The sequence below is a fragment of the Seriola lalandi genome, unplaced genomic scaffold, assembly GCF_002814215.2.
Source record: "Seriola lalandi dorsalis isolate HSWRI2012SDOR001 ecotype SW California unplaced genomic scaffold, Sedor1 jcf7180002054425, whole genome shotgun sequence".
In the NCBI taxonomy this organism is placed as follows: Eukaryota; Metazoa; Chordata; class Actinopteri; order Carangiformes; family Carangidae; genus Seriola; species Seriola lalandi.
Genome location: NW_019524978.1, coordinates 4,195,362 through 4,221,001, shown reverse-complemented (window position 1 = coordinate 4,221,001; position 25,640 = coordinate 4,195,362). Strand labels below are relative to the sequence as shown.

The 25,640-nt window shown below is 39.9% G+C and overlaps 1 protein-coding gene across 1 annotated transcript in view; it reads right to left on the bottom strand.

Annotated features, from left to right (window-relative positions):
• Positions 1-568: 568 nt before the first annotated feature.
• Positions 569-25,640, bottom strand: part of LOC111658101 (exostosin-1a) — a 38,786-nt gene continuing 13,714 nt past the window's right edge. Inside the window, exons 2-11 of the mRNA XM_023410514.2 lie at positions 14,455-14,548; positions 11,242-11,349; positions 10,629-10,748; positions 8,459-8,591; positions 7,723-7,841; positions 6,616-6,711; positions 5,287-5,376; positions 4,985-5,145; positions 4,685-4,856; positions 569-3,962 (exon numbers count right to left, since the gene is read on the bottom strand). Coding sequence (XP_023266282.1) covers positions 3,777-3,962; positions 4,685-4,856; positions 4,985-5,145; positions 5,287-5,376; positions 6,616-6,711; positions 7,723-7,841; positions 8,459-8,591; positions 10,629-10,748; positions 11,242-11,349; positions 14,455-14,548 — 1,279 coding nt within the window. The 3' untranslated portion in view covers positions 569-3,776. The remainder of the gene's footprint in view (positions 3,963-4,684; positions 4,857-4,984; positions 5,146-5,286; positions 5,377-6,615; positions 6,712-7,722; positions 7,842-8,458; positions 8,592-10,628; positions 10,749-11,241; positions 11,350-14,454; positions 14,549-25,640) is intronic.

Sequence of the window (25,640 nt, the reverse complement as noted above, 5' to 3'; positions counted from 1 at the left end):
CTGGCTTGACACTAGATCGATTATCCTGTGTAGGCACTGATCCAGCTTTTACACATGGCACATCTTTTTGCTTTAACAGTTTTGCCCAGTTTGGTGTCTGTGTATGTGTTTTGGGGGTAGCAATCTCCTCTGTAGCTGTTGCTCCAGCTGAGTTGGCAGCTCTCATGCACCATGGGATCATCCTGGATAGATGCTGTTATTTATGCAGCGTGTCTAAACCTATCATCCTGACACAGATTTATGTAAACACTGCAGTTTCTTGGCATAGGATGAGGTTCACACACGCACAAGGAGGAAGCTAAAGATATTATTTAGTTTGGCTCTCCCTCTGTGGACGCAGTGCAGAAAATTAACATGCAGAATATGTTTGGGAAGCCTGAAAACGGGTTGTTAGCAAGTCAGAGGGAGAGGGACAGCAAGGTGAAACAGGGAAAAAGGAACTGTACTGTATGTGTAGCCAGGTGAGTGAGATGCAGAGAGTAAGTAATTTCAATATCTAAGTCTGATTCAAATTTCATTTGGAAGACCAGTAGACATTCAGACCCAAAGCAGACAAGGAGACAGTCCATTTATATCAAACATTTTATTTCTTGATTTTTTTGTTTTGTTTTTATAAAATTCTTTTACAAAATTGTGATTTCCTCTATCTTTCCATTTTCAATCTCTATAAAATTAGGTGTGCAGTTACAGAAGAGAATGAAGGAAGCAGGCAGAGATTCATTTGAGACTCGTTTCGTGTGAGAATTATTTGTGCATTACATGTATTACTACACTTGTGACGACCAGGAAGGGGGGACTATTGGGCCCTCGCAAGTATAATAATACAAGGCAGTGCATGTGTCAGTACGAGTCTAACAAGACCTTGAAAAATGTTCCAATAACAGAAAAGGCAGGAATGTCAGTATCAGAGGTGTGGTGATAAGTCTCAGTAGCATTCCAGTGTTAAACAACATCATTTAGGGAGCCATTATGTGTTACTGGATACTGATAAAGAAAATTAAAAAAACTACTATTAAATGAAAACAGGGACCTGTTTGTTGCACAAGGCAGATGGGAAAAAACTCATAAGTGTATTTCTTCTGAAGGCACATCAATATATAACTCTCTGCCCTCTGAAATGACAAAAAAAAAGGGAAAGGAAAAGAAAAAGATAAAGAAAATGTCATCTTAAATATTGCACCAAGTTCATTTCTGAAATGTGATTCTGTTCACAACCATATTCAGTTGTCTTGATCGCGCTGTGTTTAGTAATACTCGGATTGTTTATTTGCTGTCAAGCTGATAGCACATTCTCAGAAGTGAAAAACACCATGCAACCGATTTCTCAGTCTCTCACACTTATACTTTTTCCTTACTTCTCCCCTCTCTTTCTCACACGTTTTCTTTCTTTCTTTCTTGGATAAACAGAAAATACTTTTACCAACCAAATAAATATGGGAATGCATGGCATCCCTCATATCACCACAATTGATCTATTGGCACATATTGTGGTCTGTGAAGGACTGTGAAGCTCACCTAAATGATTGTTTTATCTTCCACAAAAAAAAAAAAAAAAAAAAAAAAATTAAAGAAGAAGCTGGAGCTCCCGAAGGAGGAGTCAGGACAGGTGTGATTAGATTTCTAGATTTCATACAGAAATGCTGCTGGCCGGGACAGATACACTTTTTAAATTGTCGATGCACAGTGATTTAAAAACACAGGTGCACATTCAAGGTTCATCAAATTACATTAACATTTCCAGATAATCTGATATGACACATCAAGACCAAAAAATTGAAGCTTGACTATTAATGGAACCAAACACGTAGAATTTGTTTAAGCCAATTAGCCTATTGATCCATCTGCAAAAACCCAATTTCATGGTCCACTGACACTTGGCAGCCAATGAACAGATTTGCAGCAAATGAGATATGTGTCTCAAATTCAGAAGACTAATATACAGAAAGCGATAAAGATGTAATTCATGGCATATTGAATTATGGAACGTATTTCTAAACATCCTGGTTTTACGTTTTGCTTCTTGAATGTGGCCCAAGCACAATATCACACTGCCAATCTGAATCTCTCAGAGATGAAGAGATGTTTAAATCTGTGATCAGAGATACAAATTGGCATTCTGCAAATATACAGGAAATTGAAAGGCTTCTAATTACATGTATTTATGTTAAAAAAAAAAATACCACAAATGAGAATAATTACTTAATAGAGCACATCTCCCCAAAGGTGCAAATTCTTTCCTATGCCTTTTAACAGCATCAAAAATGCTTGGTCAGAATTCTTGTTGATCTGGCCATATCTGTTCATAACAATGAGAAAAATACAACAATCTGCTTAGTATAAACACTTACTGTGACGCTATCAAACGCCATTTGATGGTCCTAGATGAGAACAGTGTAAGCCCATTTCATGTACTTGTCAGCCTGGGCTACTTGCCTGCCAAACTTGTCATTGGACAAAATGAAATTGGGTGTATGACAGAAACAATAACCATATATAAATATCCCTTGCTTAACAAGCCCAAAAAGATCCATTCCTTGGCTTTCACAGTGGTTTGTGTTTCAAACAGACCATTGGTTGGCTCAATTGGCAAACTCAGCCTCCCTTAACCAAGGCAACACATATGATCCTATATTGTTCTTCAGGCCAGCACATACTCAAGTACCAATTCTACCTGGCGATTGAGCCTTTACAAAAGAAAAAAAGAAACATGAGGACTTCTTGCTAAAATGAAAGAAGAGAATTCCATTGGATTTTTTCTGCATTTGTGGATATCTATTCCCAAACAATAAAAAAAAAAATCTAACTAGTTTAGCAAACTGTTGTAGTTTTACCAGGAACAAGAAGTCCAGAATGACACATGATGACACTTTAGTTTGTTCAATTGAATAAAAATACATGTTCATTACACTTCAGCAAAGAAAAAATGTGAATGCTGACCTGAAGAATTTACTACAAGATACATAATTTCATCAATTATTAAGAAAATCACAAACCATGAGAACAACAACAAAACAGAAAGCAGCAAGATTAAGGTGCTTGTTCTGCACCATGCCGTTCTCTCAGAATCCCACATCCCAACGCTGTTAGATAAACTTGAGGCACTGTGAATATCAGATCAACGATGGTTGAGGGGTTGTCATTCCTCTTTTCACCCACCCTGCTATTTGTTTTAATTAAGACATTACAGAGAGAGTAGTAGGCCATTCATTCACTGTATAAAAACAATAGCTAAACACGATCCAAAATAGTGTTATCCTCTTCATAGTCATAATTATCAATAATATTCTGTCAGCAAAAACGTTCAGGGACCTGTGCATAGTGTACAGAGCAGAACAGACAGTCTCTCTCAGTGGGATGGAGTTGGGAGTGGTTTGCCACTGTTGGGACACTGAAGCATCAAGCTGTGATTTCCAACTCTGTGAATTTGACCACTTTAGTTCAGCGTTGAGCACTTTAAAGTGCTCAGGTGTCCTTCAGTTGTTGGTAGTCAATAGTGTAATCGTGGGGCCCGTGCACTCTGCTATCCCCTAATACACATTAGAGAAAGGGTACAGAGGAGAAATGGAGGAAGTACAAAGGACATAATGAAGGAGACCAATGGATGTGCTGTTCTCCTCTTCTGTTCTAGTTTCTTTACCTCCTCCCCCGTCTCCCCAATCCCATTTGTTTCTCCATTGATCCGTCCATGCAGTCATGGAAAGGCTCTGCGTTTCTCTACATGTCCGCCCCCTCACTCTTTCTTTGTCGTGTCCAGAGAGCGGGGGGGCTCTGAAGGGTTATAGTCTCTCGATATCCCTGTACTTCTTCCGCAGTATGGACACCTGGTCTTTGAACAAGACTGGGTCCAGCCTCATCTGAGAATGGACCAGGGGCATGGTGCCAAACCAGCTGGCAAACTTGTTCATGCAGGTCTGACGCTGGGCAAAATGGTCCGGGTCAGCCCAGCGAGACGCCCGGGAGCTCTGGGGGTGGGAGGTGGAGGTGGAGAGGTGGGTGGAGAGAGAGAGAGAGAGAGACAGAGAGAGTGAGACAGAGAGAGAGTGAGAGTGGGGGGTTGGTAAAGAAGGATGTGGATTGAAGGGCAGCAGGATGAGAAGGCAGGAAAGAAAGAGTGAAGGCAGAGTGAGAAAGAGAGCGATGGGTGCATGAGGTACATTGAGAGAGGGAAAAAAAAGACAACAACAAAATGAATAATGCATCAGCAATTATCCTGACCTTTCAGAGCCTATTGTAATTATTCATGAGTTTTTTTTTTATTGAAATGCCATATTGCAATAAACAAATAACTGATGGTCTGTTTTTCCTCCTAACAGCTAACAATGTTAGGGTTTAAGTGGTATGATGTGTCTAAAGGCCATCACCTCTAAAATAATCAGGAAAACACAGGTCTCTGTCTGTTAAACACTGAACATCGTTGTGAAAATTAAATCATTAAATGATGTGGGCTTTTACAGTTCAAAGGCATGTTGGCATGTTTAAAGGACAGCTACCAGAATTTGTGAAAGAGAGAGTATTATTATTGATATTACTTCTGAAATGAGTAGCAAGTAATATATTGCTTCTTTAGGGAATAACAACGTCCCAGATCCCTAAATAATCGTATTCAAATAAATCTCAGTGTCTGTTCCACCTTTAGGCATAAAATAAAATGAATGTACTTTACATCATAATTATTCTGCCTCACCTGTCCCATCATGGTCTCCTTGTATTGTTTCTTCTGGGTGACCTTGATGGGTGGTAGTTTAGAGACTGACGACACCAGAAAATTCATCAGAATGTCCTCGCAGTTTGACATCTGGTCAACCATAGTCTTCAGACTGGCTGGAAGGTAAGTAGTGTACAAGTAGTGGTAGTATCTAAAGAGAGAAAGAATGTGAGGGGGAATTGTGTTAGTGTTGAACTGAATGAAAAAAAGAATTACAATGGAGAGGACTAAAGTACACCATGGAAGCAGAGAGGAGTAAAAGAGAGAACAGAGCAGTACTTGTGATAGATGGCAGCCCCAGTCAGCACCATGGAGTAGTCGTTGGTCCATTTGGAAGTGTAGCCCCACCGCTCCTTGTTGCTGTCCCAGAAGTGGCTGCGGGCTGGGTAACCAACAATGCGGTCTGGGAAACTCTGCCAGACCGTGAAAGCAAAGTCCACCTGGACCAGGATCCGAGAGAAATGAATAGAGACAGAAGAAGGAAAGAAGACATGAGGCCAAAACAGTTATTAAGACGACCTTGTGCAACATGTAGTCTAGATGAAAAATAACTGTTTGCTGTAATTTTCTGGCAGTCTCACCTCTGTGGTGGAGAGCACAGTGTCCTCATCCAGACTGAGGACAGCATCAGTGGGGATGGTGTCGTAGGGCAGAAAACGACTGCTTATCACCTGGGTTGATGAGCAAAACAGACACATAAGCAAAATGTGTGTACTGGTTACTAAAAGGGTATAAACACTTTTACCATGCAGCTCATCAACAACAATTCATGTAAAACCAGGGCTCATATGAGCACAAGCAAGGTACAGCAGCGCTACCAGTTTCTTCATGTGAGTTTGTGCTGCACAGTTGTTTCATCTAGCTGTGTTAACAGCAGAGTCAGCTAAATGTATATATATATATTACACCATGACAGCAAAATGCAGTATTTCACTGATGAGCTAAACCCACAGATAGAAATCTAAAAGCAGCGGAGCGTGTTACACTCCCTGATGAGCATTGCAGCCTCAGATTTTGGCATCTATCTATCTATCTATGCAAATAACTCTGTGTAACAAGTGCATAGGTGGTTTCCAATTTCAGAAATAAGTGCACACTAATCTAAACAAATAGTGTGTGTGGTTGCATCCCTGACAGAAGCAACCTTGGTAGCCACACCGGCATTTACCTACAAGACCTGGGCTAAATCAAATAAACACCAACAACAGTAACACAAACACTTGATGAAAAAGGATGTAAAGTTTGATGTAACCAAGTCAGCGTTGCAATCCCTGCCAAGCTCCTATATTTAATAATTCTTTCAGAAACCCTCATACATATCAGAGCAGCGCGCCTTCCTTTGTCCACCGTTAATATGTCTGACACCTCATTCACTAAATTCAATACTCAGTAAATATACTGTAGGTTTAGCTTATGGGCACATTTTTGGATAAAGAGAGACGCACTTCTCATCCTCCTCATGGCCATGTCATGCTCATTATAATGAGTCATCCAATTATTGCAGGCAGTTTTTGAATTATACCAGGTTTTCCACACACACATTACTTCCAAAATTACACCAGGAAAAATCAAATGTCCTAAATAGTAAATTAAAAAGCTGTAGTGGCTGAACTCCTTTAGTATGAAACTGGACTGAAGCTGGGACATGGCAGAATTTGATGCCTGTGGCTTTTGCACTGAGTCCAAACTCAGTATCAGTTATTGCCAATTTGGAAAGAAAAGAGAAATACTCGTTGCTCAAGCCACTTAAAGACAGGCAGATACAGCTGGATACATTTAAAAACTTTGGGTTGCCTGCTGTTTTATATGTTATGTCTCAAACTCAATTCATCCACAGCCTTCCAGCACTGAATGTGAAATGGCTGCAGTAACACTGCCAACTGAGTGAAGTATCAGGTGAAGGTGTTTACCTTGCTTTCGCCTTCTATAACAATGACAGGGACTGAGGTGGCAGGCCAGCGGTGCTTGGCAGGAAGAGGCTTGTCACAATTCCACAGGACTATCACCTGCACAAAAGGAAAACAGGCAAAGCTCAGTAATCAGTACATGTCCAGTCACGTGCATACCTATGTATGTGCAATGTAATTTTAATTACAGTTACGGCCTGTCTGGCTTAGCAATAAATGTACAGATCAAAAACCCACAGTAAGAGCTTGTTTCAATTCAAACCCTATTTTTTATTTTCTCCTTATTTATGAAGACAACTACTTCCTCATGCTACTGCTAGATCTATTTTCAGAGCTGTCACACCACCTGCAGTTAACATGACAGCGACACGCCGTATAACTGTAAATGCTACAACAAAATGTGATGACATCTTCATGATAGATGTATAGTCCTAAATCCGGGAAAACACAATTCCCATTTTTGTGATTTTTTTTTTTGTGTGAATATGCCAAAATAATGGGTAAAATAAAATCCAATTGAAAAACACAGGGTTTACTCTACACATTTAAACCCCTGCTCCACAGTATAACATAGAGACCTCGTGGTTAAAAGGCTCACTACCACAAACCCACCACAGTCACCATTAATATTTTGAAGAGCTTTACGGATATGAACTCCCTCAGAAATTACAGTTATTATTTGTAATTTTGATGTTTGACAGTTGCACATTAAATTGTCCTGCAGGTAATGGTTTCCTATATTTCCTACAGTGTGCATTGGTATAATATAGTATTAACGTATCTACAGAGAGAGTGTCAGAGTGGATCTGTTGTGGCATAGAGGTTTGAAAATCATTAGAACAGCCTCCTTTCATCTCCAGCATGAATAAAATACTGAAGTTCAAAAGCAGTTAAATGACACTGAGACGGAGACAAACAGACCTTTTATCTCCTGAAAGGAGCTTTGCTCACTTTTTTTTTTACCCTTTAATATATTGAAATATTCTGTCATAAACATATTACTGATGGATAAAGTATATACATAATTAAGTTCCATGTAGCATTTACACACATCACCACTATGGATCAGGTGTGAGGTGAGGTACTGTTGTGTGTCGTGTTTTTAATTACCTGAGCACAGTACTGGGATTTGGCCACAGCCACAAGCAGCTTCATGACTGGCTGAGACTGGGAGACCAGTGGGGTCACCACATGAATGATTGCTGTAAACTTGGAGTATGGCTTGATACCTGGATACAGTAGGGATAAATCAAAACGTAAGAAAACAGGCAATTTAAATCTGTCCAGTAAGATTTCCAGCAGAATGACCTTCTGAATCAAGTTCACTCACACAGTATCATATATCACTTGTACATGGCCCTTCATATAATGATGAAAATGATGCAGTCAGCTGCAGTTCTATGTTTTACAAGTAAGAATTACAAGTAACATCTCTTTGACAGCTTTCAGCATCTCTTTGTTGCTGCTTGTTTACTTCGAGCTGTGTTTACTTGACATATAGTGAAGCTGAACAAGTTTAATTAGGCTTGTTAAGAAAAAGGTGCCAGTTAACCAAATCCCAAAGTCAACAACAAGCCGCATATCTATCCAATTAACCAACAACATGGCAACATGGCAGGTCTAATTGGTGAGCTTCTCTGAGACAAATCATGAATTAATAAAGATATATTGCGTAACTTGTTGCAGTGTCACAGATTCACATGTTAGTTTACAAGTATTCAGCAGATGCTACGCACCAGCTGTTCCTGTGCCGTCTCTTAATGAAAATGAGTCTATCAAACCTGAGGTGTGTCATTAATGAGGTTGTTCTCATACTGTATACCGTGTGCATGAATAATTAACTGACCCAGCTTAGCGTAATAGAACGGGAAGTCTCCCAGGTATGTAGAGTACTGAGGCAGGGTGAAAAGACCTCCAGGCAGACTGTTCCACATGAGGTTACTCCTTGAGGTGTGCTGCAGTACTCGGTCCTGGATGATCTGCACAAACATGGAAGTTTTCTGTAAATTTGTCAATTGATGAATCAAATGCTCATAACACTGCGTGACTCACAGAATAAAGGATCACAAGCCAAAGACACTTTTACGAAACGCAGCACCTGAACAACTACTGTGGACTGTCAGTAAGATGACAGCAGGAAATCAGCTTTGCTCCAAGCTCTGGGGAGATATGTTTCCATTCCCTTAAGATTAAACAAATGTTATGCCAGTCTTAGATGCTATTTGGAAACTGAGTGCAGACATAGATCCTTTGGCACTTCTCAAATTAATAACTGAGACAATGAGTCACTTCATATAAACAAGGACCCTACAGACTACAAATGAGTGGTTCATTGAGCTGTTATATCTTCGCATAAACAACAAATTCATATCCTATAATTCAATTGTCTTTTTATGTTTTCTTCATTTGTGGTTGTGGTGTGTAATTTTCTTCATTCTCCCATCCTTTTCAATTAATTCATATCACATTTCTATCACTGACCTGACACACTGATTTTGTCAACCTTAAGAATTCACATCCTCATTAGAATAACCAACAGTTAAAATACACACTGCTAAAAATATCAGGTAGCAGGTGTGTACTGTGTGTTATTTATATATCCTTGAGTCTCTTCATGCAAGGCAAATTAACACACAAACTATGACATGAACAGAAGCTGCTTTGCAAGTTTTATGAGCTGAAAACAAGACTCATTACAAACTTTGGGAACAATAATGCAAAATAATTAGCGCTTGTTTTATTGACTCCTGGATATAATACATCCACATAAAAGAAAAACTAATCTAAAATCACCTATATTGCCAATTACAGACTAACATTTTATTACTCTGGCCTGGCTTAGGAGGCATGCATGGCTTCATAAACTCAAACTTGGTTGAGCATTGGGGGAAACCATTATACTCAATATAACGGGTAATTAAAAAAGTAGTCAAAATATAATTTAACAGTAACATCATATCACTTTTTTCCAGAAGTTTTTAAAAGCCAGAAACACTGATCTCTTCTCAGTGTTGTACTATGGTAGGTCTTGGAACAAACAGGGTTAAGATACTGAGACTGTAAACAGATCGAAGATCAGTTACTTGAGGCTGTAACTTCACCCTGTTGACAGAGAAATCCCCAGCTCTGCTTTCTAGCGCCCTGACTTCCTATCCCCGGTGACGAGGCCTCTGTAACACTATCTGAAGGCAGGAACTAACTAACTGTAAACTGCAGTCAGCAACACGGCTTACAGTACATGTAACATAACTGAAAATCAGCAGTAATTTTCTTGTTTGTTACATTAAACTGAATTTTAGTTGAACTAACAAAATAAACATCAGTTACAAGTAGAAGACTGATGCATTTATTTTCTTTGCATGCCATTCTGGTCATAATTTAGAGATCCACTACTGTTACACAAATCAAGGTAAAACAGTGGGAGAGGCTGGTGAGATGGACAAATGCTAATCTGTGTTGTGAGCACGACTGCAGCGCAGAATTCTGCCTTCCTTACAACTAGCCTAACACACTCCTGTCAGTTTCACTGTCGTGCTGCCTTATCCTTTTTCAGTCCTCCCTGCTCTCATCTCTGCTTGTTTGTAATTCTAGCCCAAGAGCAGTATGATAGCCTGGTACTCAGCAGGAAGAATACAGATAAATGGACTCTGACAGGAACAAATTACTGACATGATTGATAGCCAAGCCACAGCAAGAAACAGCCTCAAAAACATGACAGCACTGGTTAACAATATATATCATCCCTCTTGGTTTTCTAGTCTAGTCTGGAGCAGTTTCTTTGTGGGTATTATGTCCACAATACACAGTTTGCACTTGTAAGGTGTCAGTACAAAGTAAATACCTGGGATGATAGTTGAGTGACTTAAAAAATGACATGAAAAAAAAAAGAAAGAATGGATTTATGCCATGTTTATATTTTTATGCGTGTTATGCAATTGTGTGAAAGCATGCATGGTTGTCTCCATAGATTAATATGTACGCTAACAATTGTACTGTATGTATGAACATGTGTGTACCTCCAGTGTGGTCAGTACTATTTTCTCCACAGAGTTGAAGTAAGCCTCCCATAGGAACTGGGTCTGCTGTCTCAGGGACAGGATCTTATCCTGGTGGATGGAGTGCACTGTTGAGGGGATCTGGGACAGAGGTGAACACATGTTAACATACTAGAGCAAACACAGAAACTGGCAGTCTGTACTAGATACAGTCATTTAATCCACAAAGTACACTGCCTGTAGAACAACTGTAAGATCTGCCTCAATAAATGCTGATACGGATTTACAGCAGCTTTAGAAGACAGTGGTCCAAATTTCAGGAGCAGCCATCAGGATTTAACTATGTAGGGAAGGCACACATAAAATGCGCCCTTAAATAAAATGGCATGCAGCAAAGCAGACAGGAATCAGAAGCAAAGAATAAACACTGCTGCTGCATTACCAACCCTTTACAAGATAAGACAAGATGAAAACATTCTGTGGTCCAAAAAGCTGTTGCTTAAAAGAAGTAAACTGGTAATGTGACAGTTGTGTGCAGATAAGATTACTTTGTTTCAGCAGCGTTGACAAAACTCTTGAGTAAATCAACTTTAGGTATGTATTAAGTTTCTACAGTAGTGGAAGCTGTGCCTACCTGTAATAGCAGCCTTTCGTCCCCAATCACAGCTGCCGTATTCCAGTCGATGATCTCCGAGAAGGGAAGCTCCCAGCCATTACTTAGCATCACGGGCACACAAGCTGCCTGTAGTAGTAACACACAACACCACACACAAAATGCACCGAAGGTTAATGAGATGAACAGTTGAAGAACAGTTGCTCTGTGGAAACTGTCATTCTCATGACACCCATAGAAATAATGCAAACACACAACTACAACAAATAATGTATGAATTAATCAATAAATATATTAAATTTGTAGTTTGAAGAAGTTGAATAGGAGCCTTGTGTTTGTCAGTGTCATGTCCCATGTGACATTGGTCTGAAAATATTTGTACTCAAAGGGAACAACCACGTGGCACCTTGTGGTACAATTGCTATTTCTACAGGCAGTACAATAAAGATAAACTGAGCAGAAGAGAGAAAAGGAAAATAACAACAAATGGCTGATGCTCTGCAAACCAATGCCACCAAGGTCCATTTCCCAAGATATCACATCTGGCAATCTAACCAAACAGGGCAATGCATCTTCCAGCACATTTTCATTAACTACAGAACTACTGCAATACCTTAATGAGTACTCTCAAAGCGACTAGGCAATGTGGTTCCATAAAAATTATCATTATGTTCAGTGGAAAAGAAGATACACTTTAAAACATACTTGAAAATGAAATGCCTGTGTCTGACAGATTAATGAAATTGCACTGAAGTGTGTGTCCATATTTGTGTGTGTGCATGTCCTTGTGAATCTATTCAACCATTTGTGTGTGTATGTATGTGCAAATGCAGGGGCATTGTGGTGCTGTAACTTTAAGTCTGTGTGTGTGTGTGTGTGTGTGTGTGTGTGTGTGTGTGTGTGTGTGTGTGTGTTGGATGGTACATGTAGCTTACTGCCTGCAGTGACTGGCCCTGTAGTCTTTTAAGCGGGGTACCATTCACTGATTGGCCTTGGTCGCGACACAAACAAACGCTCCTGCATCACAGTGCTGCAGTGCTCGTCTAATCTCCTTGGGGTCATTAGCAAGGGCAGCAATCTGCTGAATGTATCCCTATCTATCTGCTCTCACAGAACAGCGAGATCGGCTAGAGACTCCTGTAGCTCAACCCTAACTATACTACACAACTACACTACACACACACACGTAGAACAGTCACTGCTTTGAACTCTAAATTTTGCAAACACACGTGCAACAGAGAATCTCAGTGTGACTTGTGCTTGTCACATGACACCTGCAGGTATTGCTTCTTTAAGCATCTTCCAAATTAGTGAAACCCTCCTCAGAAACCCAGCTCCTTGTTAAATCATGTGAACATCTCCACTCTTGACTACCACACTGCGCCCTACCTAGCCTGTTGGAATACTCCACTGAGCCTGTGCAACTAATACAGCACTCTGGCCTGCCTGGCCTTCAGCCTCCCCAAATTCCCCATTTTCTGTCTGCTCTTGTTGATTCCTGTGCTCCTGTGTAAGGCTTGGACAGAGACGCTAATACCTGAAGGCCATAGTCTAGCCGTACACTCCAGCCAACCTCTGCTTGCTACCTCAACTGCAGCTGCACTGCTTTCCCCTCCCGTGTCGTCCTTGTCATCAGTCCACTGTCACTTTGCCTCACTCCTTGCTCCCCTGTGGGGTAATTATCTTCCCATTCCAGTCAATACAGAGTCACAGCACATCTTCTATTATGAACTCAAAAGTCATCACTCTTATACCTCTTGTTAAAAAATATCTTTCTTCCCAAACAATTTCTCTGTGGTTTTTCCCAGGACTGGTGCTTACCCTATTTGACACACACATAACTCACACAGAGGAAACTAACACCATGCCATAAATACTGACTTTTCCAGTTAGTAATTTGCTTTCATTTGTTTCACTCAATGTACTGTAAGTCACTAGAGGAGAAAAAAATAGAAATATAAATGTAATTGTACACAGACAGAACTTCAAATCATTCTCTATGTATTCACTAACATACATGTACAGTATATTTTTCATACTGCTACTCAAAGTGTGTGAAGGCAAAAAGGCATTGGAAATGACTTAAGTGAAACTGTGAGCCTGTTTGTTAAAATAAATATAGGTGTTCTACAACAACAGACGCCTCAACATCTCTGTACACCTTAAGTAGGCAGATTGTGTGAATGAGACCATAAGTTAGACAGGCTCAGTACTGTTAGGAATAAGGGACACTTGATAAAGATTCTATAAAATGAAGAGCAAGTATAATTTTTGATACAGGACAGGGGATTTGTGAAGCCAAACAGATACAGATGGGTGACAAATTAAAGGAAAAACCAACATAGTGTCATAGTAAGGTGTTGTTCCACCTTGAGCCTTCAAAACAGCTTCACTGCTTCCTGGTCATTGATTCTCCAGGTCTCTGAACTATACTGGAGTTCTACTACAAGATATTCCACCAAACATATTCCTTCATTAGGCTTCGAGGCAACTGTATTGAAAGTGTTCACTTAGGACATACCGCAGAAATACCACTAAACACATAGTCTCCACAAGCTCCTCCATAGCTTAGCTGTGAAAATACCGGAGACAACAAGAAAGGCCCCATCTCAACACAGAGCTAACATATCACTGATTTTCATACTTCTTAAGCCATTCAGTGAGTCATTGTTCCCTGTATGAAGGCATTGGCATTTGTTATGCTAGCACTCATTTTTATGCTAGCAATTTTCCCTTTAAATTCTCAACCATCTGTACATTTTTAGGTCGATGTTTGTGGCCACAATAAATAATGAAGCTATAATTCAATCAAAATGATCAGTTCTAGAAACACAAATGGAACTGTAATCAAAGGAGAGTAAGGGTAGAGTGAAGAATATATAGAGAGGAGAGGAGATTAATTGAAAAGAAAGCAAGAAAGAAAAGATGGCAAGGATGGTAGTGTAGACACTGGGTCAGAGGCTGCTGAAATAACACAAGCTGCACAATAACAAAATGACTGGCAGTGGATGAGAGAGCTAGTGGGAGTAACTCAGTGCATCACTTTTCCATTCCAAACAACCGATTAATGGCTTTATTGTTCAGTTTCTTCTGGAGGAATCAAACTCATAATGTTGCAGATACACTGTAAGAATGTTCTGAAATACTGTAGCACTGCACCTACTATAACCGATTCAGATTTAATATCAGCTCTGTCTAGCAATAATGAACAACATCTGTATTTACGTCACTGACCTGCAAAGCCTCTAAGAAGCGAAAGGAACCCAGCCGTCGTCCTCGAGGTACCAGACAAAATGTGGAGTTGTACAGCATCTCTCTGTAGTCATATCTGCAGAATGATAAAGGAGGAGATAAAACATCAGGAATTTAACACATAAAACAGCACAATGTGTAGTACTCATAGATGCACCAAATCATAAAGAATGCGAGCAGTCGTGCACCAGAGCGACACTGACATACCATCAGTGCATTGGTTTATATGGTTTTACATCACAAAGCCTACTTCTAAAATGACATCTAATAAAATCTTGACTCTGGGAATGCAGCCAATATCAGGACCAAGCTTCCTCAAACAGTCTCAGTGCAGCAGCAGATGCCAGAACAGAAAAGTCACCTCTTCTTAAGAATGGAGTACCTGGAAGTCACAAGTACTTTCAGGAAAAATCTCATACTTTGATCCCTACTCTTCTTTCTTCCCCTCTCCCATGCATCTTTAAACCCCTTGCCCTCTCACCTGCACATCTCAACATCTCTCGTTTCTTTCTCGCTCCCTCCATCCAATCTAAGCCTCAGTCAGCACTTGCTTGGATTAAGGAGCTGCTTGGAATTCCTTCAGTGTCAATATTATATGCGTGCAGGAGAGAGTGTGTCAGAGAGTGTGCATTTGTGTGTTGCCCGGTCGTGCATTAGACTGAGTTTTATGAGATATGACTGAAAATGTGCATATTTTATGTCTCAGTGTATAGATAAAACAAAAAAACAACATTCATGCACATTTGTATTTAAAACAATTTGTGGTCACATCTGCATGGGAATGCAAATATGGGTGAAAAGGTGAGTGATAATTTGTGTACGCATAATGTGTGTGCCAGGGGCTCTTTTCCCACACTCTCCTTTATTTTATGTGTGTGTGTATATAGATTTATTATGCCTGAGGCTGCACTCCTGTCTCGTTTTAAGTGTACTGTCAGTGTTACAGTAAATTTCCCTACCACTGCAGACCTGACGGAACCACTTCAACTCCACAGGTCACTGCACAGACAAGACACATGTCAGTTTTATGTTGTGTGCATGGAGTTATGGGAGTGTACCAGAGTAGGGATGCATTCAAGAGAAATTTACACAAAGCAACAACCAAGTTCAATTGGACACAGTAGGTACTGTTGATTCCTGACATTTCTGAGCCATCTTACAAATTTAACGGTTGCTGAAAACCATGCATGAACTACAGAGCTGTCATCTTAACCACGTTCCATGTTCCACATTGCTGGGTTTGTTTTTGCGCATGAAAGCTTGCCAAGTGTCAAGCAAATGATTTCTGAACACATGTGCTAACAAGTGCTTCCATCTATAACTCCTTTCATTCAGCAAAGACACAGAGTGCCAAGCCAGCTGGATGTCAAGTTCTCAAAAGCTTTTACATTGTGTGTGCATGATTACACTGAGGAAAATAACAATGACACTTTAAAACACCACTGTGTGGTGGCTGGAACCAAGAGACTAACCATGCAAAAATATTAAATGCATGCATGCAAATTTCACTTCACTTGTGTTTTGGCAAGGTTCACTGGCATTTAGTGGGTTGGAACGGTAAGCAATGTATGTACAACCAAGTACCTTTAAGTAGATAGATCTAGTTTAACCAATCAGAACTCTGTCTTACTGTCACCATCTAAATTAGTTTGCAGATTAGTCCAGTTGATAGGCTTAATCAGTTTTCAGTGGACATTTGCCTGACTTACTTCTTGAGGGATAACTCAGTTCACAAGGTTCGGGCTGACAAAGGTTTCTTCTGGTGGAGGTCATGGACTACTGGTGGACAAGCACACACTACTTTTTAATTATATTCTTATTCTGTGTGTGGCCTAAAGAGCATTGTTAGGCATCATCCACTGCAGTAGCCTTCACACACAAAATCACCAAACACTAAGTCTTGGTCTTATTGAAGTGTAACACTAAGCACTTACAGTACCATCATATGGGAGTGCAATGCAAAATATCAACTACAATGTTGAACTGTGTTTAACTGTGGTGATTATGTAATATCTATCTGGATAATCCTACTATAGAGTACACATACCATTTACAATTAACAGCCCCTACAGTGACTCTAGAGAAGATTAACATCCACAAAAAGCATAAAAGCTACAATTAAGCTTGATGCCGTCTATAGTAATATACTATAATGTACACAGAAATCCATTATCAAAGGAGCACATAGTAGTAAATAATACTAAAGGCTGTTCTCATCTATGCATACATTATGAAACCGTGATTTGATTAAGTAGTCTGATTCCATTGCAGATATGGTAAGACTGTCATTAAGCATGACAAACAAATAATCTAGCCAGTCACGTAATAGCTGACCGTTTCACAGGCTTATAAAAACAAAAGTATAGGTCCATATCTGGGCCGGGTAGGGTGTAAATCTCCCATCCATTACATTTCCTGTCAGTGCAAACTCAGAAAAGACCAGATGTTCCTCTCCCTGCATACCTCCATTCTTCCCTACTCTTCCAGATGGCTGACTGTGGGGAGGAGCAGTCTCACAGTATGCTACCGCATGTCAGTGGAGACGTTAAGGATGAGTGTTAAAAAAAAAACAAAAAAAAAAAAAAATCTTCTTCATAAACTAGCTACTGTCCTGATGTGCATTTTGTCTTTTATTAGTCACACATTTTGAAGTGTGATGCATGTAGGTGTTCAAAAGATTGGTCTTGCAGAAAAACAGGATAGATGTCAGTGAGCAGTTAGTCATACCCTGTATCTTGCACAAATGTCAGCAATTAACTCTACATGATACGAGGTAAATCCTGCCTTGTCCCATATTTCCAATGCTCTGACATGCAGATGGCTGCTGGTGAGCAAAGCCGTCTCACAGTAACAGATTGGGCATCACTGAAAAAAAAAGAAAAAAAAAAAAGAGATAAAAAAAAAAAAAAAAATCACACAGTTGAAATAATGAGCTTGAGTTGGTCTTTCAGTCATGTCCCTCTTATGATATAATGTGAAATATCAGAATAAGTGCTGTAATAAAACTTAATTGCTATTAGGGCTTTTATTCAAATGGCAGGAATAATATGGAGATAAACTACTGTCTAACACTAACCTTTAAAAATCCCTTACATACTTTACTGTCGCACCATCATTCATTTTAAAACTAGGGGACCATATGCACATCGTCATAAAACCAGTGTTAGTATTACACAAATTTGAAATTGATAGCACAGGTGTATCAAAATCTGTTGTGATATGTATCAATTTGATAAATGGTGATCATGTAAATAGTCAAACCGAACTGCAAACCAGTGTGTCCTACTGTAAAGCTTCAGCCTGAGAGAATGCATGTGGTGGACACGGACACATTCAATGAGGATTTGTCCTCGACCAACTGTTCAATCAGAGTGACCACTCTGTTGACATTTCCTGACCATTCTGTTGCTCTTTGGTAAGAAACCATCCTATGGAAATGACAGTTCTTTCATATTACCACTCTGAATGTGAGCATGAGAGAGAGAGACACACATCGAGTAAAAAAGGAACTTGAAATTGTGCTGTTTGTTTTCATACACTGTGTTGACTGGAAGTAGTGCGTATAATGTAAAAGAAAGGTCAGTTCCAAAAACAATGATCCCAAAGATTCTGCAAGGAATTATTATTGCTCTGCAAGATACACAGACTCATTCTGAATATGTCCAGAAGAAGCAACAGGGACTTGAACAATGAGCTCTTTCTATTCTCCCTCTGTAAGTAAAGAGTGTAGAGTATAGATTGACATGGAGTCAGTAGAAGTCAGTGGGCACGTCCATTTTAGTTATATCCAAGTAACCTCTATTTTCTGGCACTGTAAAATAATGGCTTTGTGTGCTTTGAGAGATGGCCTAGATGAAAACATGGACGCTGTGACTTCTTGTTTGCTATAAATTGGAACATAGTTTCAACAAACATGGGGAATGTAGATATTGACCAAATTCACCAAATCTAGATGCAAACAGATCCCTCCATCAACAGCAGGAAGAGATGAGTGAATAAAATCCTAAGTGTACTAATGCAGCATCATCACTTCAACACCATAACTCAGATCAATAATTTAACAGTCTATTCCTGGAACATGCCTCAAGTTTACTCCTTTTGGAAAAGGAGCTTGGACCCGGCAGTGAAATGGCATATCATCACCTTTACTTTAATGCTTTGGGAGATCCACTTTTATGCCATCTTTATATACACCGATTCATTCATGAATACAATTAAATCTTATTTATTAATATTGCAGAAATGAAACAGTTTGATTCACAGAAAGAGAAAAGAATAACAGGAGGTGAGCTGGGTCAAGAAAAAACATCAACCAGTCTCCTAGCAACGGGAATGGATGGAGTGAAAAAGAAATGCATGGCTCATTCTGTCAAGTGCCTGAGGAGCTTCAGAAGAACAGCCAAAGTGTTAGTCTCCCATAATCCACAGAGACCACACACATTTCTAACATAACAACACACAAAGAGGACCACAATCAGATGCAATGCTTCAGCTGATCTATGAAAAGTGGAAGTGCTCATGAGGGTTCCCCCAAACTGTCCTCTGTCCTGGGACAGAAGGTTTGTTCATCCACTACACACCATGTCATGGAACTAGATAATTTGGTTTGTATCTCTTAGCAAATGATACAGGTCTAGTTAGTGCAACAGGATACAAGGTGTGGGTATTTTTTACTGTTGGCTCACAGAACGATTGCTCCATTCACAGGGAACAACATGATTTCTATGGCCATGATATTGTAATCCCTATCCTTTCATCTGCATTTTGTTCTATTTTGCAACACTTAGAACATCTTGTCCTGATCCCTGATATGCCAAATAAATTATTATCATTTTGCAAATTTTAGAGGTAACAAACCAAAGAAGGGGAATTCTAACTAATACTATTACAATGACAAGCTCAAAAGGTAACTACGCTAAGTCATGATCAAATAATCAAAACTAGAGATGAAACAATTCAATTTCAAGTCGATTAATTTGGGAGGCTATCATCAGAGACTTAAACAGCAATTACTTTGATAATTAAACATTTTCTAATTTCTCTTTTTTTTTGTCAAAACCTCCACACATTCTTTAGTTCAACTTTCTCTAATGTCTCAGATTTAATGTTTGTTTTTGTTTGTTTATTTCATATATCATTGTAAACTGAATAAAAGTGGATTTTGGACTGTCAGAGAAAACAAAAATTGGAGACTTTTGGGAATTGGGAATTTGGGAATCCATGATGGACATTCTTCTCAAGTTGTTGACATTTTATAGACTAGGAGATTCATTGAGAAAATAATCAGTAGAATATTAATCTCTACACAAATGTATTGCATGCACCTTCATCTGTACCATGATGGACAGAATGCAAATCCACAGAGGGCCCTAAGTAGTTTAGTTGAGTTAAAAATAACGGTTTGAAATGATCACCTGAATAATCAAAGACTTTCAGAAAAGTAAAAAACCCATAGGGGCAACTCTTTCAAATACACTGCCTCCAGTTCATTGTGTAGCCATCACTCATCTTGATCAGAGAGCCAATCCTTAAGAGAGAACTCCCTAAGATGAACTTCAGAGAGAAAAATGAAGGCAACACCGCTACTATTCCACTCTCTCACCCGTCTAACATCCCATACTGATTTCATATCTCATTTTCTGCTTCCTCTTTTCTGTCACAGTTCAGCCATGTTGATGGGCAGTTGGCTGTTGCCAGGACTATGAGTTCAAGCCAGAGGAATTCCAGCCTGAAAGGCACCGAGTAGAAGTGAGTGTCATCGGATGAGAAAGGGGAGGAAGAAAAAACAGCAGTTGACAACCGCACGCTGTATCCAAGCCCCACGCAGCCTGCACCACTCATGGCAAGAATGTCACACACAACACAACCACACACATAAAGACTCATTTTGATCTCAGTACACATCAGAGCGACTTCAATGGTTCAAGACACTGCCAGTCCAAGCTGCTTTGTTTCCCCTGACAGGACTGCACACCAAGAGGTGGACATGTATAATGCACAGTGACAGGCATGGGGGGATAAAAACAAATACATTCTCTGTGGAAGACTTGCAACAGACCTGCAAATAACCTGTAAAGACATAAACAAGCATACACTGTGTTTTCACGCATGCGAGCAATCACTACATGACTGTTTTGATCTCAAAAGGCAATCAAAGGGTTGTTCATAACATGGGGTTAATGAGCACTCTTCATACTCTTGTTACATGGGGTTAATTAGCCATCAGAGATGGGTATTAGCGAGCGGACTGGCCTCTGGTATGGGAAGAGTATATTACACTTCTCTAGAAAGTCATCCGTGAGGAACGTGTAACATTAGACATTATGTGGTTTTATTGAACTTGTAGGGATATGGTAATAGCAATCCAATGCAAGACCCCATCACCACAGAATGCTTAACTCTGTGATTACTATTCCAGCAATGCAACGCAGGTAATATCTAAGAATTTAAAGAGAATAGGACAAATAATTTAGTAGCCAGGAAAACTAAAGAGCATGACACTAACTTACTTAAATTAGTTATGGACCTTAAAATACTCCAGTGGCCTCAGGATGTGAGAATTAGAGATTAATGGCCAACACGATTATGAATGACATACAGAGGGATCCAAAAGTCTGAGACCTCACTTAATGGTGTAGTTAATCTCGACTGTTTTACCTGCAGCCGAGAGAGATCAGCAACTTTTTTGAAGCATTGGCGCTGGCTAATGTTACCTTGAGCAGGGATGGGGACATGATACTGAGACAAAAAACATGGATGGCAGTGGAGCTTCAGGGAAAATAAAAATTTAATTAAAAAAAGACTACACATTGTTACAAAGCTTGGCTGCATCATGACATCTGAGGGATGATTATAATTAACCATTCTACCTTTTCACCAGTAAGTTATTCACTGGTGAACACATTTTCTGTGGAGGATTATCTAGTTCCATTAAAACAGGCTTTATTTCAGAAATAGTCTGAAAAATAAGCCCAAATTAAGTCTTAACATACCTCCCCTCATGGAAGTGATTGAATAGACACAAGGCAAAAGAAAAATCAAAGGCAGTTGATTGCAGGGATAATTGCCTAATTTCTCTGAGCCTATTTGTCACTTATAGGGATATAACAATAACAGTAATTTGTCTGTACCAATACCAATGAAATTCCACGATTCTGGATACCAAATTCGATGCCACAGCCAAGAAAAGAAATCAACAGGGGCCGCTACACACCGTGTTAATACACAGGCACGTTAAAGAGTCAGCGTTATATTCTAGATGCTAGATTTGGACGACATATTGTTAATACGAAGTTAACAAGTGAAACTCACTAAGCCTGTATTCTGTGTACATATCTAGACACCTGTCTTTGAGATGCTTAGATAAGTTTGAGGCGTTTCATTTGAAATGCTCTGTGGCACCATGTGCGTTCTGGCTTTTGGTTGTCTATAATCCGCGTCAAATATCTGCATACACCAGTCCTGCCATGTATTTTTCCCCACAGGTCACGGCAGACCTGATGCTGCACACACATTTGCCACCAGCATTCCCAGAGTTTGTTTACTGTGCCAACCTTCCTTCTTCTCTTCAGGTTGATGTCAAACAACTCTTGTAGGGTTGTTATACTTTCCCTTCTCAGTCCTGAAAGACTGAGAAGGGAAAGTATATCACAAGTACCTTCAACATCTACGGCTCCTCTGGTACCTACATTACTGTAGAAAAACAAGTACCATCAGAATTTTGATGCCAAAAGGTTTTGGCATGAAGTAATTATACTAGAATCGCTGCATATGTTTGTTTTCAGAACACACTGAACAGATGAAAGTTAATTGTCTTTACATTTTATGAGAAAAGAAGACACTAAGAACCAATATACCTACTTAATAAGGTTTAAGGACAGCTATGTGCTCCACCCTGAGTCAATGGAGCAAAGATGATGTGAGTACCAACATGGCTTTTTGAAAAACAAAGCGCACTTTACTCATTTCCTCAAGGCACCTTGGGCTCACTCATCTTCCTCTGGTTAATGAGTTCAAAGACAGCTTTATAAAACATTTACAGACACACAGAGGGGGTCTCAAGCTCTGCCCGAGTTCCACATGACCCCAGGTTAATTCACCTAATTACTCCGCTTTGAATCTTCTATCACTCTTCTTTTTCTTATTCCCCTTCTGAGTCTCCATCCATCTTAGGCCCCTCTCAACGGGAGAACCAAAAAGCAAAACCTTTTCATCTCCACAAATATCCCTCCTCAAAATGGAGTCATGCACACCCTAGAGTTAGTTCCAGTGGGCTCAACACACACTGACCAAAACAGGCAGACTTATCAACATCCACCCAGAAAATGTTTGTGTCATAAAAGAGCTGCTGATTTTCACTGACTCCCTTAGGAGTTTGGAGGAAGCTTTGCCCACTTCTCTAATCAGCCATACATCAGCTTGATGAGGTTGATGAGAGGGATGCTTTGAAGTGCTCTCTGGGTACCATAAACCAGAACAAGGGAGTCTTAGAGATAATGAAATGACTGTTAATGGAAAAGCCATTAGTGCTGAAATGTCAGGTCTGACTTGTAAAGCCAGGCAACATAAGGATGTCAGAAAAAACAGTCCAGGTCAAATTATTTAACTGCAGTGACCACGATGACACTTGCCCTCTCTGGCAATAGCTGAGAGCGATTGTAAGAAATATAAATTTACTTCTGTATTTCCAAACATGACAAGACCTAATAGAGTAACATAGCTTAATCCTTGAATTGTTTAGACTGCTATTTATTCAACCGTATCTCACTTTTTAAAAAATTGTTCTGGATTCAAGTAGGTCACTAATCAACGTTTCTGGGCCTTAGGGTGCCAGATGGACAGAATTATCAACCAACAACAAGGTCCTGGTTAACGACTAAGTGAATGAATAAATGCATGAACGAATCTACGCATTACACAATGGCCAATAAGTCTGTCCAATTCGAAACAAAGGTGGAAGTTGAGGATATTCATCTGAGAGGTCCCTGATCTTGAAGGAATGCTGTCAAACAGCTAGTAACCGACTTCTGCTGGAGATACAGAGTCAAGCTGGTGCTGCTGCTGTTGCAGTGGCTGCTCTGTAAGGGAGATAAGTCCAGGTCAGGAATGTCTCTGTGCCTGGGCCAAGCAGGGATGAATGGAGGCAGAGATAGAAGGACATGACAAGGGAAACAGTAATGGAGAGGAAAGAGGGATTGAATAACACAGAGGTAGAGGGTGAGGCAGAGGGAAGCAGGAAAGAAAAGAGTGATGAATGGATGGGAACTGAGGAGGGGGGGGGTGAAGGTTCGGATGGCAACAGGCAAAGACAATGGAATCACAAAACAGGTTAAAAGATAGATGGAAATATAATCAGCAAAAATAAAGAACCAATAAAATGTGTGAAATAAAATATTTAGGTGTCTCCACAGAAGAATCTGTCTGCCTGTGTGAGTTCTGTGAGTATCAGCATGTGGAAAGCTGTTCTGTACTTTTTTTCTTTTTTTTTTAACCAGGGTGAAAAACCCTGTCAACTCTCAGACAGCCTCCTCCCTTTAATGGCAAAGCAACCGTGACAGCAGCCATGACAGGAAGAAGGGGGCTTTGTAATGTCTGTTGGGTCAGAATATGGGCTGTTATCAAGTGAGTCTGTTATCAATGCACCATCAAATGGACTTGTGGGCTGTGTCTGATCTCATCCAATATCCACCATGCTGAGAGAGGGATTTAGATAAAACTTGAGTGCTGGGCTTGGATCTGCCTGGACTGTCTGTTTTGAAGCATTTTGTATTTGTTTGTGTGTGGGTGTGATTTGGGACAAGAGGGGTAATGCGACAGCCGTATTGCAAGGCCATGTACGTGAGCGTGTGCATGTGTGAATGTGTACAGGCATTTTTTTTTTTAGGACATTCCAGGGGATGGCCTTATGCAAGTGTTTCAGGGGAGAGAGGGAAATAGAGGAGTATTAGGGGAAGGAAAAAGGAGAGTGTTCATGTTGTTTACTTGCGTTGGCCATTTATATCCCATGGGACCTTTGCATTTTTGGACCGGAAGTGTGAGTGTGAACATAAGTGTGCGTCTACGTGACAGTTGTGACCAAGGACACCGCTAAAGCCAAATATCCAAGGGGGCTCAGCTAAGGTCAGGCTGAGGGGGTTTGGACAGTAAAGTGGAGGTGATATCACTGCATGGATTATTTTAACTGTCCCCACCAAATGTCACACAACCCTGCACAACAAGTCAAAATGTAATTTTTCACCCAAAGTTCAAGTTCAAGATTGTGAAAGGGAAAGCCGCTGACCTTCGGACTGCACTGAAAGCATTATAAAGGGCACCAAATGGGCAGCCTTGACAAACAAAGTAAGCAAGACCCAGATTAACAAAAGAAATATTATCTCAGTTGCCTTTATTAAAATATCTTTCTGTAAGGGTTCTGCCTTCACCTCTATAATAACAGACGTGAATGAAATTTCATTTGAGATGCTTGCAGGACTGTAAATAATTAAAATTACATAGAAAAAAAGACAAACTTTCAACAATTTCATGGGTATCATTTCTTCAGAAGGTGAAATGTTCCCAGTGAAAAGTGTTCAATTGTAGATCATCCAAAGCAAACAATGCATTAGTTCTGGAAAGAAATGTTGCTGCCAAATATTTTAAATGTAATGTTTTTCTAATCTGCATTCAACTTAATTATATTTGGGACAGATATCTTAAAACTTAAATAACTAAAACCAAAATGGATGGATAGATTGCACTATAGTCATGAGAAAATATCTATTTTGTTATTTGGATTAACCGTCCCTTTAAAAACACCACATGAAAGAGAAAAAAAGTGAGAAACCTGCCGATGACAACCAGCTTCAAATGCACTGGGAAAAGAACGGCTATGAGTGCAAAGCCAGTGTGAAATAATGAGAAGTGCAGCTTCTTTCTGCTACTGAGAGAGTAAATTAGTGTCTCGACAAGTCGAGCCGCCAAAAACGAAGTGTAAACACAGTCTTTTAGCTCTCAAGAGGGAAAAGATGATTACCTCACAATTACAAGACCACAGAGGAGAGAGAAGCCCCATTGCCTCAGTGACAGAAAGAGAGATTACAGGGTGGCGGCTGCACTAATGATGATGGGGAAAAGCAAAAATACTGCAGTTTATCCCAGAGGATACACAAAATTGCAGCAACTTACAGAAA